The sequence below is a fragment of the Pimephales promelas genome, chromosome 3 (assembly GCF_988280905.1).
Source record: "Pimephales promelas chromosome 3, fPimPro1.hap1.1, whole genome shotgun sequence".
NCBI classification, from domain to species: domain Eukaryota; kingdom Metazoa; phylum Chordata; class Actinopteri; order Cypriniformes; family Leuciscidae; genus Pimephales; species Pimephales promelas.
This window is the reverse complement of record NC_142771.1, coordinates 40,356,552-40,375,313: the sequence shown is the minus strand read 5'-3', so window position 1 is coordinate 40,375,313 and position 18,762 is coordinate 40,356,552. Positions and strand designations below refer to the sequence as shown.

The following is an 18,762-nucleotide window of genomic DNA, read 5'->3' as shown; positions in this document are numbered from 1 at the left end:
CCACTTGACACCCTTTTATCCCACCGCGTGCTCAATGGCCGAAGAAGGAATTCAGCGAACCCTATCAACGCCATGCGTGAAACACTAATGAAGACATTGCAAATGAGAGAGAAAGGTCTCGAGTTAAAACAAGCAAAGATAGATGGATACAGCAGGGCTTTGAGCTGTGGTAACAAAAAGTATGTGTTTCTTATGTTTGATAGACACCGTCATAATTATACCAGTATAAAATAATGAAACATTTAATTTGCCCACAAAAAGGAGCGTTAGGTGCGAATGAGGTACCCTTCCGACTCCAATACAGCCGAGGGAAAGTCTGAAGGGTCTCCGTGAGGGTGGAGGAGTGATGACGGACTCCTTTGATCTTCAGAGGCCCTCGTCGACAGACTCCCGTTGATAAAAAAGGCGCGGAATGTCTTATAGTGCACGGACAGAAATACCCAAACAACTAGACAAGTTTTCGTTCCTATTATGAAAGTAACAAAAAGTTTGTTCTCACAGGACTGCAGACAATTGGTAGCTAGACCTGTAATAGACATACACTCAAAAAACAAAACAAACAAACAAACAACCCATCTTTGGGTCAAATATGGAGAAAACCAACCGTTGGGTTTACAAATTGAAGTAAAACATTTAAACCATTTGTTGGATTTGATCATATTGTTTATTTGTTGGGGTCAAATGGACAACACCAACCGTTGGGTCTAAAATTCTATTTTTGTTTTAATCCAACTGTTCGATTTGTCCAAATTTGACACAAACATGGGTTGAAACAACCCAGCTGCATATTTGTATTTAAAGCTACATTTAGTCACCACACATTATAAAATTTTAATGATATATAGGCTATGCTAAATAAACTGTACAAAATTCATAACACCAATAACAAAGTAGCCTATCCACCGCTGCTTGTAAATTCTCACGCTATTTGTTTTACTATATTTATATAGATTGTTTTCCAATCCACAAGAGCCAAGTGTCAGAAAAGTCTTATTCTCACTCTATAAATTCGCGTGGAACAGGCATTTCAATGGCAATAAAAAACTACCACATCAAGAAAAATATTGCAGATCAAAAGAACCAAACTATGAGCTTTTTTTTTCTTTTTTTTCAATAAATGAAAAGGACAGAAATGAGTGCGACTGGATCACGCCCCTCCACAGCGATTGGTTGACGGGAAAGAGAGCAGGGTTAAAACCCAGAGCGGGTTAAACACACTCAGGTATTGAACAGAGGAGCGCGCAACAGTCAGAGGAGTGTTAAGTCAGTGGAGGAAACAGTGTATAAAGTATCTAACAAGAAAAGCTTTAAAGGACCTCCAAGTTTTGCACTGAGAAAGCTCACCTGTTCCACTCATTTGGCTTTGTGTAACTGTGTGTGTATATAACTGCTAGTGCAGATTTCCAGCAGCACCTCAGGATTTCTTCTGAGCGCGTGATGAAGTGCAGGGCGTCGCAGAGGAGCGCGCGGGTGATGCGCATGGTTCATTGGGCTGTGATGCTGGGATTGATCCAGTGCGGCGCGCTCAGCGCGCGGAAGTTGCGCGGAGGTCGAAACCCGCAGCCACGGCGCGCGCTCCCCTCCGTGCAGTCCCGCGACCGCACCGAAACCACCGAGAGCTTCTCACTGGATTTCACAGCCGTGGAAGAAAACATGGACAACTTCATGACTCAGGTGAAGAACCTCGCGCAGTCTCTGTACCCGTGCTCGGCGCAGAAGCTCGACTACGACATGAAATTACATTTCCTGGAGAATACTTCAGTCACCTGTAACGACGGGACCCCAGCAGGGTAAGAAAACACGCCGGTTACGATAATAAACGTTAGGTTACACAACAGTGGGATGCTTACATTGGACAATTGGGCATCACAGGCGCGTGCGGCATCATCTAGGCGCGCGCCGCCGTTGACCGTTATTGTTGCGAGCTTACAGTAAAACTGACTGAGCCATCGCTGTCAGTTGGAACTTATACAGTATAAGTTCCTTTCATCGACACAACAGGCATATTATGAGTCAGTAATAACGGTATTAAGAGTAGACATATGGTCACCATTGTATAGCCTACCTTTCAAAGTTATGATATTTGAACAAAACCCGTTCTTGATTTAGGATTAACTTTTTTTTGATCCACTTCAAATGTAGACTACTGTAGTTTTTACACCTAAATTCTTAAAATGAACATCATTACACTGTAAAGGCTCTTTATCGGCTTATATGGTTCCAGGAAGAACCTTTAACATCCATGGAACCTTTCCACTGAACAAAAGGTTCTTTTGATTATTAAAATGCTCTTCACACTATGAAAAAAGTTGTTCTTTTGAAGCTATTCACTGAAATGTTAAAATCAAAAATCATTAATGGAACCCTTTTTCCCACCGGCTTGTTACAATAATTTATGTCATCGCTTCCTGGTTTTAGTTAAGAAGCGCTTAAGAAAATCTTTGACTTTTGCATCTCATTGGTTAAATAACACGAATGGATTAAGATATAAGTGTGTTCTCCAGTAGTCTAAGCATCTAACAGTGCACTGACAGTTTCATGTTGGGTAAAATCAAGTTTTAAAGCAATAACACTTAACCTATAATACAAATGTAAGGTGTTGTCAGAGCAAGTTGAGCATGTCATGATCAGGTAGAGATCGCGAGAGAATCACCTGGAATAAACGGTAATACAGTGACAGGTGGGCGGGGCTTGAGTACAGTAAGAGGGAAACAGTGCTCTGATGCTGCGGTCAAGTGTGTCTAAAATCTGCTCGTGAGATGATTTTCAACTGAGTGACAATAAAACGCCTGATTTAATCTCTCCAATTGGCTGTTGTGGACCTGCCGCTGCTGATCATTCAGAATTTATATCGATTTTATGTTTGCTACAATCAGAGAAAAAGCTGTGTCTCTGCAAACATCAGAACAAGTCCAAAAGCACCACGAGGAGCATGTGTTCCCCGAATCACTGAGGGGTTTTCCAATGACCAATTTACATTCCTCCCCCTCAACCCCCAAGTGTTGAAGCCAAGAGTGTTTTGTTGTTGACCCGTCCCGCTCTACTATACCTGGAGACTGAAACTCAATTCAAGATGAGGTCAAAACAACACAAGCTCTTTAAATACCCAAATACACTCAAAAAAAAAAAAAGCTCTTTGAATGAACATAAAAAAATCATGGAAAGGATTTCCACATGATTAACTTGCTTTATATCAGTATTATGCAATTATGTTATTCCAACTTATTGTACTTGCGTTGGGTCAACTTAATTCATTAAGGTTGATTCAACTTATTTACTATGTTTGGGTACAGCCCTATTTAATAGTGTCAGTGAATTTAAAAAGGCCCCCTGTCCCCTGATATGATTCAGGTATTCAAATTCATGTATTCATTCATCCAAAGCAATATAATTTATTTTAGTGTCACACTAATCAATTACTAGACTATAGACATCTATAGCACTTTATAGCACTTTTTTACTTCAGTTAAAGCAACACAAATCATGTAATTCACGTAATCCATAACAAACGGATTGAGTAAACTAGATTGAACACAATCAAATTAAGTTTGGACAAAATGTATAGCAATTTTAACTAAGCAATTTGAACAAGCAGCAAAATTAAAACAATTTTGAGTGTAGGATGCATATATTACTGTAAAAAAAAAATTCATGATTTGTAAAACATTTTTTTCTTTTGTAAAATCAACTTAGTTCAGATAACATAATATTTTGAGTTTCTGATGCTTAAATCAATCTTCATTGTATTAAACTCAATTTTTCCAGTTCAATGAACTTAAAAGTTTACGGCAGCCAGGTTACTTATTTTTTAAGTTAAACCAACAATATTTTTTTTTACAGTAATTCTAATGAAAGTTAATGCTTGATTGTCATGTTTTTCGATATTGAGACCGTATATTACTTTAGTTTACACTCTACAAAATGACTGCCATATGCATTATGTTGCAATATCATTGTAAATGCCATAATTGATTACATTGTACTTAATTTAAGGCATTTTTTTTACAATCAACTTGAATGTTTAAGTCATATCAACTTAATTGACATTAAACAGACTTAAAAATGAGTGAATTATATCTTGTGAACCTAAAACGTCAAATTGCTTAACTTATTTTGATGAGTTAAAGCATTATAAAAAAGATAAGTCGTCATAACTTATTGATCATTTTTACGGTACCATGTGGATTATTTACCATATGGATAATTGATTAGGCACATCGTGACATACCTGAGCCTCTGCCGTCTTACACTTAAATCTTAAAAGTTAAAAATGTAGTATAAAGTAAAAGTGAGGACAGATGATCTAAATTCACCCGGCTTGCGTCACGTGTAAGTACTCTTCCCTTGACAATAACTTGTAGTGCTAAATAATCTATAACAACAACAGTGATATCTATACATAATGCTATAGTGAAAAAACTCTCACACTATGTATCCTTTATATAAAACTTTGATATGCTTTATATTCATGCAAATCCGCTGCTATTATCGTTACGTTCAAAAACTCTTTATATGAAGCATATTTCATGCATGTCACGTTTATGCAGATCAGTGTTTCGAACTTAAAAAATATTATTATTATTATTATTATTATTTATGGTACATGCATGAATAGCTGGATATATTGAGTAAAAAACAGGCATTAACTGTTCATTTAAGACTTCTTGCAAAATCCTGATGTTAGGAATCATGTAATCACTTGAGAGGTTGTGTGAAACTCAAAATCACTGCAGAAAAGCTTGTAGGATGAGGATTATCCTAATTTTACAGCGTTTATAGAAACCTTTACTGAATGTCCGCGTTAAGTTTATGAGCGCTTATGCCTGAGCTTTATAAGGTGTAATGGAATGAAACATAAATCGTTAGTGTGTTAGTAGCGGGTAATAGTGAGAAATGTACACCATATGCCAGAAATGCGGTCACCAGTGGCATAAATTGGATGCAAATTAAAGCTGTCTTTAATTATGTTAGACTGATGCCCCTCAAAGCAACGAGCGGAGCCACAACTGGGACTGTTCTCACACAAGCAGCAAACGACTGAAGTTTGAGTTTATGCAATATCTGAACGCCCTCTTGTGGATACGGTGGACATCACCTCTAAGTCCAACATCCGTTGTGCAAGAAGAAGTTGAAAAAATATACTTTAAAACAATATTTTAAGTGTGAACTAAATGCAATGTTTTCAGACACTTAGCCCAATTGCATATTTATTGCAATTAAATGAAAATGTAGTTTTATTATCATTTCAAATGGACTTTTTACATATTGTGTGACCCACTTAAGTACATCTTTATGTATAAATTCATAATTCTGTTGAAATATGGTGTTGTTGAATGTACCATCAAGCATTTATGGGACACTAAAACATACTTTAATGCCATTTCTATTGTAACTGTGTCATGTTTACATATATTTGTAATTAATGCACATTTGGAATGAATTTGTAATTTAGTATAAATTAAATATTTTATCTTTAAATGTAATATCCAATAAGACATATGGTTTAGTATGTTAGTCAACGCATTAATTAAGTTTAGGCTACTTTAAAACACGACAAAAGAATATTAAAGCATAGAGAATCAAAATGTACTACACTTTAAAATTTGTAGTTTGACATTACATGGTTCACTTTTTTAATGGAAGCAAATTTCCACCACAGAAAGAAAAAAATAGAAAAGGTAATTGCGACTTTTTTGTCACAATTGTGAGTTTAAATCTCAGAATTCTCAGAATTGTGAGATATAAACTCACAATTGCGTGATATAAAGTCGCAAATGCGTGATATGAAGTCGCAATTGCATGTTATAAAGTCAGAATTGCGAGAAATAAAGCCAGAATTGCGAGATATAAAGTCGTAATTGCGTGTTATAAAATGAGAATTGCGTGTTATAAAATGAGAATTGCGAGAAATAAAGTCAGAATTGCGAGATATAAAGTCAGAACTGTGAGATATAAAGTCAGAATTGATTGATATAAAGTCGTAATTGCGTGTTATAAAATGAGAATTGCGTGTTATAAAATGAGAATTGCGAGACATAATGTCAGAACTGCGAGATATAAAGTCAGAACTGTGAGATATAAAGTCAGAATTGATTGATATAAAGTCAGAATTGATTGATATAAAGTCGTAATTGCGTGTTATAAAATGAGAATTGCGAGATATAAAGTCAGAATTGCGAAATAAAGTTAGAATTGATTGATATAAAGTCAGAATTGTGAGATATAAAGTCAGAATTGCGAGATAAAGTTAGAATTGATTGATATAAAGTCAGAATTGCGTGTTATAAAATGAGAATTGCGAGAAATAAAATCAGAATTGCGAGACATAAAGTCAGAACTTCGAGATATAAAGTCAGAATTGATTGATATAATCATAATTACGTGTTATAAAATGAGAATTGCGAGAAATAAAGTCAGAATTGCAATATATAAAGTCGCAATTGCGTTTTGTAAAGTCAGAATTGTGAGATATAAACTATTCTGAGGGGAAAAAAAGTTAGTATTTTTTCCAATTAGAATCAGCCCGATAACTCGCAATTACGAGTTTATATCTCACAATTCTGAGTAAAGATGTCAGAAGTTTGAGATATTAACTCGTAATTGTGAGAAAAAAAGTAAAAATTGTGAGATAAAAAGTCGCAATTCTTTCTTTTTTTTCTCACAATTGCGTTTTTATATCTCACAATTCTGACTTCATATCTTGTAATTGTGAGGTAAAAAGTCGCAATTATTATTTTTTTCTCTCACAATTGCGTTTTTATATCTCACAATTCTGACTTCATATCTTGTAATTGTGAGGTAAAAAGTCGCAATTATTTTTTTTTTTCAATGGCGGAAATAAGCTTCCATAATTTTTATAGACTTCAAGTACAATTAAAATTGTATTATCTGCAAATGGATTAAAAAAAGATAGGCTATATACTTTTAAGATATGAAGTACACATCAATTCAAGTACTTGTAAATTCAATTAATCACACTTTATGAGACTTTCATTCTGCTTTATATCCAATCATTGTCTTTTTTTAGGATTAGACTCATATTCTGTTGACATAATGCTGAAAATAACTGATTATATCTTGAGAAACCGTTAAATTCAGACCTATACACTGAATTGTTCATTAAATTGATGTGTGTAAGAGCTGATGGCAGTGCCTGTAAGTATATGTTGTAATGTCTGTCTGCTTTACTGTAGGTACTACCTGAAGGAGTCCAAGGGAAGCAGAAGGTGGTTAATATTTCTGGAGGGTAAGTGCGATGCTTTCAGTCATCAGAAGAATCTCTTCACCGACTGTTTTGTGCGCAACTGCGCATGTGATGCTGAACCTATGTGTCTCTGTGCAGGAGGCTGGTACTGCTTCAACAAGGAGAACTGTGACAGCAGATACGAGACCATGAGGAGACTCATGAGCTCCTGCACATGGCCACAAAGCAAGACAGGTTAGAGATGCCAACAGTCTGTCAACAGAGGTTTCATTTCTTATAGTATCAGTATTCACAGCAATACAGAAATGGCGGAATAAGCCACTAAATAAAAGAGCCAATCACCAGTTGGTAACGTCATTAAATTACCTTTGATTTAACTTTGACAAAATTGATGAGAGTGTTGTTGTCTAATTTCATTGTCGATTTCAAATATGAAATTTAATCGCAAGAGCTTTGGAAAATGTGATGTTTCCGCATTCAAAGAGATATTTGGAGGTGTACTCGCATGACTGAAATAGCTGAGGTGTTTCAAAGATGGCCGCCGAGTGAAATGACTTTCCTTAAATGGCCAAATTTTAGGCAACATAAACTAGATTTCAAACCAAATATAGAAAGATCATTCTCATTTTTGTTATTTTACATGATTTTATAGTTCTATATGTCTTTGTTTTAACTTCAGGCACAGGAATACTGTCTTCACTTCCAGAGGAAAACCCACACTGGTGGAATGCCAACATGGTGTGAGTATCTCTCTGTCAATACTCGCGTAAATAATGCTTGAGATGAAACATGATGGTTACGTCGGCACAAATTTGGACCTGAAGTCGTTTACCACCTGCGTTTACCACTTTTCAGGTTCATCCCATACTGCTCAAGTGATGTATGGAGTGGGGCCACACCAAAAACCGATCAAAGTAAGATTCAAAATATATATAAAGATTATATATTGTTTACTATGTTATGGTCCAAATGCCAATTAAACTACACTGAAAAGAGAATTGTAAATTAACCTGGAAAAAAGAATGCAAAAATTACGTATGAAATATAATAGGAATGCCAAAAAGATTTTCACTTGTGGGCTCAGACATTTTTAAAGTTAAAACACAACCATCTCCATCAGATCACCTTTTCTATGTGTTCATCTGGCTGTTATAACTCATATACTGCAGCCAAACAAAATCTAAAGTTTATGAATTAAGGGTCAAGAGCCCAATTAAAGCAAACACTGATCTCAATAATGGTGACTTAAAAAATTCCTGCTTCATTCTGCTTATTTACATCAGGTGTCTTCTATAATGTTCAATCATCACTCAAAGTTCAAAAGAATACAGAAATCTATTTGTAACATTATACATGTCTTTAATGTCACTTTTGATCAATTCAATGTATCTTTGATGATTCTGAATAAAAGTTCAATATCTTGAATGAAGCACTTGTATAGCGTTTTCATACTACTGTATACCCAAAGTGCTTCGCATCATAATTCGTCATCTTAATGAGCCAAAACTGTTGGTTTGGAGGTGACAGTTCCAATATATTACCACTTTATACCATCACTGTAGTAGTAGGATGCTATAGTTTTCATGTAGTGGCCATCTAACAACTAGTCCTGATCTTTTTTAGCACTGGCCATTCATTAATGGGTTGTTTATTGTGTACAGATGACTATGCGTTCATGGGTTCACTGATCATAAAGGAAGTGGTGAAGGATCTTCTCACCAAAGGTCTGGACAATGCCAAGATACTGCTGTTAGCGGGAAGCAGGTGAGTCCACAACACAGACCATCGTTTCTGACCTGAGGTCTGTGATTGATGTTGACTAAGTGTGTGTGTCGTGTGGACAGTGCGGGCGGCACTGGGGTGTTGCTGAACGTGGACCCAGTATCTGAGCTCCTGGAGGAGTTGGGTCACGCAAACATCCAGGTCAGGGGTCTGGCTGATTCTGGCTGGTTCTTGGACAACAAACAATACCGCTGCACTGACTGTGTGGACACCATCAACTGTGCACCCACTGAGGTCATCAAGAGAGGAATCAAGTAAGAATATTACGCTTGTCATTAAAGGTAGGGTAGGCGGATATGCTAGCGATAGCAAGTTAGCTTTGAAAGCATGACATCCCACTGGGTCAAAACCAGTGTTGGGTAAGTTACTCTAAAAAAGTAATGAATTACTAGTTACTAATTACCTCTTCAACAATGTAATTAGTTTACTGCACAAATTACTCTCTCTAAAAAGTATTTAATTACTTTTAATTACTAATTACTTTCACTATCCAATTTCAATCTCAACCAGCTGAATAATACAAGAATAGACATGAATCTGTTTTAATTCTTTCAAATAAATACTATAAAATTGCATGAATTATCCTTAAACTGACCAAAGGTGGAGAAGGTTAGATTATAAAAATATACTTTTTAGCATCAGACAATATATATTGATGTAAACCCACTATTGTTTTATGTCTGATATCATGACATTTCACACTTTTTTCATACATATTTTACAATAATTCATACGAAGTTGTACGAGTGCGGTCGTAATATTTAGATTCCTCATAAAACGCATACGAATCGCTGTGAGATTGGATTGATCTATACACAGTATTTACCTCAATTACATTAGAAGTAACTGTAATTAAATTACAGATAAATTAAGAGTAATCCCTTACTTTACATTTTCAAGGGAAAAGTAATTAAATTACAGTAACTAATTACTTAGTAATTAGTTACACCCAACACTGGTCAAAACACATACACATACACACGGCGCAATGCAGCACCAGGCGCAACATAGCTAAGTGTTTTATGCTAGTTTCAGCCCGACGCAGTTTTCATTTTTACGTCTTGGTATGAAAACGCATTAATGGTGCGTTGCTATTTTAAGGCAACTGAAATTGACTGACAAAAGGTACAAGACTGTGAACCTAATGCCTTTAGTGTGGGAAAGAACTGTTTTAAATCTATTTTGCACTCTTGATATTATAGAGTCGCCCCTTCATTGCTGTGCAGTTCTTTACTTAAATATATATATATATATATATATATATAGTAGGGCTGTCAGTTTAACGCGTTATTAACGGCGTTAACGCAAACCCATTTTAACGGCGTTAATTTTTTTATCGCGCAATTAACGGTCTTTTTGTCCTAGCAAACTTTGTAGTTTTTTCACATGCTTTTGCTCCATTTCGGCGTCTCGCGCTCGTCATCCACTCAAAGGCGGCTCACAAACCCAAACGTGTGTTTGCAGCGTGCCTGTTGTTTTGTTTACAGTCTAGATCCGCTTGCGCTTTGGTCGAAGAAGCAACAAAACGCCCTCGCGCGGTGCAAGCCATTGAAATGAATGGGTTTCAGAGCGCAGCGCGAGGACATTTTGTGCCGCACACACTCGTTTCGGCTTGCAAGCCGGCCAAATAGTAACGTTACTTTTGAGTGTATGACGAGCACGAGACGCCGAAATGGATGCCCTAAAATTCTGAATGGAAAGTTTACTTTTAAAAAGTTGCCATATTGTTCCATTGACAAGACCAAAGTGATCTGTGTTCAGTCGTTGTGAACTGAGCTATCATCATCGCAGCACGTCCAGTCTGAAACACCACTTGATGATGGCCAAGCAAACACACACACACACACACAGATGATGCGAATTCTCCGCCCCCTCGCCAATATTAGGGCCTCGTCAGTATTTCTTTCACCCTTTTATTGATAGACAGTGTTACATTGTGTGAGAGATTATTTATAAGCTATATGTTAGTGTGAAATTGAACACTATTCCAATGTTATTTTCAATAATAATTTTTCCACTTTTCCATATTGATAAGAGCATTAAAATGAGAAAAAAATAATGTAACAAAAAGAAATCAAGAGACATTTATAATAGATAAAAATATGCGATTAATCGCGAGTTAACTATGACATTAATGCGATTAATCGCGAGTTAACTATGACATTAATGCGATTAATCGCGATTAAATATTTTAATCGTTTGACAGCACTAATATATATATATATATATATATGTTGTTATTTAAAGTTCCCTCTTTACAAATTCCTCCATGTAAATAGCGAATTCGCCATGGCGTGAGCATAACTGGGTTTATTGCATGGGGGCGCCAACCATTTGTCCTGCATGCAAATGTTTGTATCGTCTGAACAGACAATTTACCAGCCGTTCATTCAAGTTCAAATGTTCATCACACCAAATATTGGTAAATATAATGTCATGAACTTCTTGTCCACAGATACTGGGGTGGTGTTGTACCGGAGCGATGCCGACAGGCTTATGAAGGAAAAGAATGGAACTGCTTTTTTGGCTATAAAAATTATCCTACCATTAAACGTGAGTACAGGCCCCACCCACTAGTCCTTTACGGACACTATTGAGTTTGGTTGCTTTGTTTAACCCAGTGGGATGTTTCTTTATTACAGGTCCAGTGTTCGTAGTGCAGTGGTTGTTTGATGAAGCCCAGCTAACGGTGGACAACATTCATCTGACGGGTCAGCCCGTTCAAGAGGGCCAGTGGCGTTATATCCAGAATCTGGGGACGGAGCTGAGGAACACTCTGAAGGACGTCCCGTAAGTATGACCGGCCCTTTAGAGACTCATTGTGAAGACCGCACGAATGCTCATTCAAAGTTATCACTTTTTGGCTGTTTCTGCTTTTCCCCTGCAGTGCCATGTTTGCTCCAGCTTGCCTTTCGCACGAATTCATAACAAGAAAGTAAGTGATCTCTTTGATTATGTGCATCTCTACTTGTAGATTAAGTGTGATGTCAGTTCAGGAGTAGATTTGCATTTTTTAAATCAAATAAAGTGCAATTAATACAATTTACCTGATGTTCTACTGTGGTCAGGATAAACCCTTTGATAAAACATCATGCCCAAGGCATACGCAAAATAAAGAGTGAGGTCTGGTTGAGCTGTGTTAGTAGTGTGTTGTCCACATCATGTCCAAGAATTGCTGTTTTTTGTTTTTTCTACTCTGAATCCAAAATACCTTTTTGGGGCTTCCTTAAGTGGACAAACTTAGGAAACAGTGGTAAAAAATATATATTTTTAACACTATTCCTCAGCAGTACAGCCTTTTGTTGTGTTTTTCAGCATTTCTCAACACTGTAAAAATGATCTGCCAATGGGATAAGAGAAATAATCTTGTTTCCATTTTTCCATTACGCCATTGGCAATTAATTTAGTAGTACTTAAGACTATTAGTAATTTTTAAATAATTAACACAATCATTTTACTTGTCTAGTAAATGCATCTGATTTAAGAATAGTTCATATTTAGACTGGAAACAACACAAAAACACTAAATAAATTGCACTGTTTTCTGAACCATGCAGTTCAATGCAGGTCTGATGTTATAAATGACAGAGTTGAAAGATTTGCCACTGTGAATCGCCCTGCACGAGTTGTGCTTAGGAAAGTGGTTCAGGTCGATCAGCTTGTTCTTCTTGACTGACATTATTGGACTATTGAGCTTGAACTGATATGGAAAAACTGATGCCATAGTTAGTGTAGTTACAGTAGCGTTTACAACAGCCCAGAAAGCCTCTGATTTTATACTCACCGATTATGTTAAGGGGCGTTACATCCAGAGCAGACTGGGACTGGCTGGCCAATCAGAGCAGACTTGGACTGGCTGGCCAACCAGAGCAGACTGTGACTGGCTGGCCAATCAGAGCAGACTGGGACTGGATGGCCAATCAGAGCAGACTGGGACTGGCTGGCCAATCAGAGAAGACTGGGACTGGCTGGCCAATCAGAGCACACTGGGACTGGCTGGCCAATCAGAGCAGATTGGGACTAGCTGGCCAATCAGAGCAGACTGGGACTGGCTGGCCAATCAGAACAGACTGGGACTGGCTGGCCAACCAGAGCAGACTGTGACTGGCTGGCCAATCAGAGAAGACTGGGAGTGGCTGGCCAATCAGAGCACACTGGGACTGGCAGGCCAATCAGATCAGATTGGGACTGGCTGGCCAATCAGAGCAGACTGGGACTGGCTGGCCAATCAGAACAGACTGGGACTGGTTGGTAAATCAGAGTGGACTGGGACTAGCTGGCCAATCAGAGCAGACTTGGACTGGCTGGCCAACCAGAGCAGACTGTGACTGGCTGGCCAATCAGATCAGATTGGGACTGGCTGTCCAATCAGAGCAGACTGGGACTGGCTGGCCAATCAGAGCAGACTGAGACTGGCTGGCCAATCAGAACAGACTGGGACTGGCTGGCCAATCAGAGCAGACAGGGACTGGATGGCCAATCAGAGCAGACTGGGACTAGCTGGCCAATCAGAACAGACTGAGACTGGATGGCCAATCAGAGCAGACTGGGACTGGCTGGCCAATCAGAGCACACTGGGAAAAGCTGGCCAATCAGAGCAGGCTGGGCTTTTCAGAAGTTCAGCCCTGACAAAATGTTGCACAGCGTTTTAAACAGAAACGGTGATGCGTTGAACACACTGTTCTGATGACGCAAGAGTTGCAACTATGGCAGCTGAGAAGGCCATTCTTAGCTGCATTGAACACATTTGTAAATGACTTTCCTTGAACCCACAGTGCGAGTTCACTTTAATACTGCGTGCTTTATATAGATGTTGCTGCTGATTGGACTGCAGTTCTGACACACCCACCAAACAAGAGAAAACGTATCTCAAACCCCGTTTCCAGGAAACACAACGTTCAACCCGGAAACCTCACCGTTTTGAACTTGAACGTGCCCCAGGTGGTTTTATAGAAACTGAAACAAAAACAGACTTTTCAGACAGAGGGTGAAAACAGTTGCTGCGACAATGTAAATCGACATTTATCGAAAAATTCGTTTTTGAACATTAAATAATGTAAACTTATTCTAGCAAGCCCACTAAAGAAAATGATGAACCTGTAAATAAGGATAATAGGGGCCTTTAAATATGTTTTTTTTTTAAACAGGATATAGCTGGTAAATAGTAGGGTGAGAAGTCACTGATTTGAAGTGTTATTTTTCGAGCCCGTTCTCATCCTTTGGCGTCATATAGGTGACACCATATGACATTTCGTCGAAATACTACGCACATGGCATCCTTTAGCATCAATATAAGACACAGACCCTACCCCAGACCTAAACACACCCATAACAGTGCGTGTTATATTGACGCTAAAGGGTACCATGTGCGTAGTATTTCAACGAAATGTCATATGGCGTCACCTATGTGACGCCAAAGGATGAGAATGTGTTGTATTTTTCCCACTAGTCAAATGAACGGGACACTCATTGAGTAGTTCTGCCCTCTTGTGTTTGTTGTAGTTTCTGGACCGACGTTCAAGTCAAGGGCACGTCTTTACCCAGAGCGCTCCACTGCTGGGATCGCAGTCTACAGGACAACAGCAGAAATAACAAATCCCCTCCCAAAGGCTGTCCCATGCACTTGATTGACAGCTGTCCATGGCCTCACTGCAACCCCACGTGCCCAACAATCCGAGACCAGTCGACGGGACAGGAGATGAACGTTATCCAGTTCCTCATGCACATGGGCTTCGACGTGCAGAAGATGGCCCACCAGCAGGGCATGGACCCGAGTAAACTACTGGGCATGCTCAGCAGCGGCAGCTAAATGCTAAAAGGACTCGCTCCTTTCCCATCAGTCCGTTCGATACCTCCAAGCCCTTCACCCACCTCAGCTTTGACCTCAGGCTGAGCCTCGCCTTTAGCCGGGGCTCTGTGCCAAATTTCTATGGGCTTCCATCTCCAGATCCCCTCATTAATGATCCGTTTAAAAGTCCAGCGTATGCAGATTGTCCTCACTGAGCAGCTTTGGAGACGGTGGAGATGCCCAAAACAGAGATTTGGAACGGAGCCCTTGTCAGATCCACCTCAGTTAAACCATGGGCTGCTGACTGTTCAAAACCTTCCCAACACAGTACGGGTTAAAGTACTGAGGAAAACCATGCAAACCGGGACAAGGTACACCTGCATCTCTTCTCTTAATTTATCGTTTGGTTATTAAAGTATCACGAATGTAATCCAGTTTTACGGATCTTCAGCTGTGTTGTTTGCGTCGTGGTTTTTATCTCATTTCCTTTTTGTTACCAATATATTTAGCCACAGTTTATTAGAGTTTTATATGTCCATTCAGAGAGAGAGTGTTACGGATATATTATCGATTTATAGAGTTTATAATCTGTAACACAGATTACATGAAGTACATGTCAAATATATATGGATCTACTCAAGACTATAAAGAATCGTATAAACGGGAACTTTGGGACAGACAGACTCACACGTGTGTGGAAAGCACTGGATCACCTACTCTAAACCCAACTTCATTCTTGGGGTACAGCTAAGTTATTTTCAAATATAATATGACTTGATTTAGGAATAGTCAGTCCCTTAATAATAATAATATTAATTCTGTTATCTTTAACCAACTCCCGTGCCATTCCAAACATGGCTGGAGAACTTTCAAAGAATGTTCAAGCTTCTGTTTCTCAACATCATCAAAGTGTTTGGTCATCTATACTGCCAAAAGCCAAAGAACACAATAAAAGTATCATAGTAGTCATAGACTATATCCCAGAATCCATTCAACAGTACCAAGAACAATAACTATAAAGATAACTACCGATAACTATGTGCAACAGTCGGGTTTCAGAAGTAAAAACTCCATTCAATTTCTCCATGGAGAAATAGATTTGTAACGATAGCTTATAAACCGTCAAAGACAGCCCTACTTTGAGCTGAGAGGTTGTTAATCCATGTTATTTGGGTTTTTTTAGAAGCCATTAGACCACGATATTTTTAGTTTTAAAATTATCGTGTTTAACCCTCTGCTGGTGTTCGGTCATTTTAGAGCGAAATTGTAAAAATCGCTACTTCATCGGAATGGTATAAAACTCTTGTAACCTTTACGGCAGTCACTAATGTGACTTAATTTGAAAAAAGTGAAATAATTGTAAAAAAAAACAAAAGCCACAATGCACAGCAATGAAGGGGCGACACCAAAATATTAAAATAGAGTGCAAAATAGACAAAAAAATTCTTTCAAACACTTTCCCACACTAATGGTGCGTTCTATTATAGCCAACGAACCGACTCTGACCTCGTATATGACGTCACGTCCACACTTCAAGCGTTCTATTATGTTTTGCGCGTCCGAGTCGGAGAAAAAAATGGACGCCACCCGGAAAGCTGTTACATTAAGTCAGGCACTTGCATTAAAAAAAAAATTATGAATACACCTTATCAAAACGCAGCCATGTTTAATTTCATGTTTTTCATGTTAATCTTCTGTTAGCAACGCTAGCAACGTAAGTAATTTCACTCACAACAACCGATTCCCATACCTACAGGGGACACAGTAATACGAGTGATTATAATCGTAATTTAAAATACCAAAGCGGTTCAAAAACAATGAAAACAATTCATACTCACACAGGGCGCAGCCATCTTGAATTCCGAAACGGAATTCTTGCTCGGTGTCCTCGCGGTTGTCCGACGTCCGAGAGGAGAAATCCGAGGAAAGGGGGCCGATTCGGATCTCCGAGACGGATAAATAATAGAGCGCACCATAAGGTTGTGTGTCGACCAAAGCGTTTTTCCACGCGCCTGGCGTATGTTTTCCGCGTTTTCAGAACGCCATGAGCGGAACGAGGCGCTGAACGTTTTTTTTTTTTTTTTCACGCTGAAGCACCTAGCGCCTAGCGTTTTTTACTGGTCGCCGAAAGTGGAAAACTTTTTAACTTTGTACAAAATGCAGCGCTCATCACTGTCGTTTTTTACCCAGCCGTCCAATCGCATAGGAGGAGGGGCGGGACTAATACCACACCGACCAACTGTCACAACATTTTTTCTGTACAACGGCGTCAACTCGCAGAGCTAACCGAACAAAATGGATGAAAAATAATTTTTTTGTATGAAACAAATTATCAAGCACCCAAAGCTCGGCTCGGCTTCTTCAGCAGAGCGTCTTAGCGTTTTCAGCTGGCCAAAAACGCTTTGGTGGACACACGGCCTAAAGGCATTAATGCCAAAGTCTTGTACCTTTTGTCATTACGTCTAATTTTCTTAAAACTGTCTTCACATCGAAGTTTGTAACGTATTGATTCACCTAATAGCTTGGTGTATTTCTTATAACAGACTGTTTTTGAAATCCCTATGGGAAAATGAATGGAAAGAAATCTTCCAGAACCAGCGAAACTACGTCTTTATCGTTATAGTTATAGTCCTTGATATGAATGGACATTATTTATCCATTTTGGCGTAGCTATCAAATCTAATTTGTGGCCAAGATCTTTTCAAGCCTTTGGCATGAGTTTCGTCAAACCTTTTACATGAACGTGTCAATACGGAGCATGGCATGGACAATAGGGACGTAGTCAAATGGACTACTTTGTTGACTTTTGGGCAGTTTAAATCCATTTGTGTTTGTATGTAAAACAGAAGGTTGGACATTGTTGAAAATGATTCATGAGGGTGAGTAAACGATGTCAGAATTTGTATTTTTGGGAGAACTATTTCTCTATGGAACAAATGCATACGTCCTCACAAATCTTGGATGAAATGTAAATTTCACGCAAACAGATGCTCGTTTTCATAGTCACATTTTAGACACGCAATGTCCTGAATGTGACCCTGCTACTCAGGTTGGTCTCCAAACGTTTTTGGTGTACCTTCAGTTTAACTCGTTCACATTAAAATGTATTAAAAGGGGTATTTCGCTCAGTTCGCTCATTTTCTTCAACTCTTGGGACATCTTTTTCTTAGTATTTTAACGGTAAAATAAGCAAAATGACACTGTTCGAGTGCAATTCTCCTTCATGTAACAAACCACCGTTGTGCTGACATGACAGTAAGATGATGGTTGATCACACTTTTATCAATGCAAATTCTCACTCGATTGGGAGAGATGCTATGTATCTATGTATAGGTTTTATTAACAGCGGACTCCTTTGAGAGTACTCTTGTCAAATGAAGACCTTCTAGACTGTTAAAATATTTAATAGAAAATTACTTTTTAATATAATTTTTATGTAGCGGTCTTATGGAAAATGCAACTAAATAAACCAACCAAGAGAAAAGAAAACAACAGAGATGTGAAGGTATTACTAATTGCTATTTTGTTCTGTAACATATTTTTTTTAACAGAAAACTCAATCTACATGGCTAAGCTGAATATTTATTTTGTTATGTAAATCATATTTATAATGCTATTTTCACAGAGAAGTGATTCTTTGTAAATTGTAAATAATTCTGTTTTTTTTTCCTTGTGTTGAATGCATGTATGTGTCCCTGAGAGAAAACATTACAGTTATTCCAAACAAACATTTCATATTGCCTTTTCATTTAACACACCCCAACGCTCCAATGTCCATCTCATGGTGTTAGTGAATTATGAACCCATTTTGCTTCCAAAATTTGTCACTATATCATATTATTGAGTTATTATTGGGTTTAATAACTAATAACCTGTGCATCTATTGGTGTAGATATTAGCAGTGTTGGTGCGAACACATTACTTTTACATTTACCACAAAATATTTGAGTAACTTTTTCAAATTGACACAAGTTATTGTTTTTTTCTCC

General features: G+C 38.2%; 1 protein-coding gene across 1 annotated transcript; it reads left to right on the top strand.

Moving 5' to 3' along the window:
* Window positions 1–932: 932 nt before the first annotated feature.
* Window positions 933–18,733, top strand: notum1a (notum, palmitoleoyl-protein carboxylesterase a). The gene is made up of 11 exons (XM_039667155.2): window positions 933–1,790; window positions 7,194–7,246; window positions 7,343–7,438; window positions 7,884–7,944; window positions 8,060–8,118; window positions 8,866–8,968; window positions 9,049–9,240; window positions 11,442–11,539; window positions 11,629–11,776; window positions 11,874–11,921; window positions 14,488–18,733. The coding sequence occupies exons 1-11, from the start codon at window positions 1,438–1,440 to the stop codon at window positions 14,792–14,794; spliced, it is 1,518 nt and encodes a 505-aa protein (XP_039523089.2). The 5' UTR covers window positions 933–1,437; the 3' UTR covers window positions 14,795–18,733.
* The last annotated feature ends 29 nt before the right edge of the window (window positions 18,734–18,762 follow it).

Excerpts from the sequence above, each read along its gene's own strand:
- notum1a (XM_039667155.2), top strand. The coding sequence starts at position 1,438 with ATGAAGTGCAGGGCGTCGCAGAGGAGCGCGCGGGTGATGCGCATGGTT. Across the intron at positions 7,439-7,883 it reads ATGGCCACAAAGCAAGACAG|GCACAGGAATACTGTCTTCA; the intron begins GTTAGAGATGCC and ends TTTTAACTTCAG. Across the intron at positions 11,777-11,873 it reads AACACTCTGAAGGACGTCCC|TGCCATGTTTGCTCCAGCTT; the intron begins GTAAGTATGACC and ends TTTCCCCTGCAG.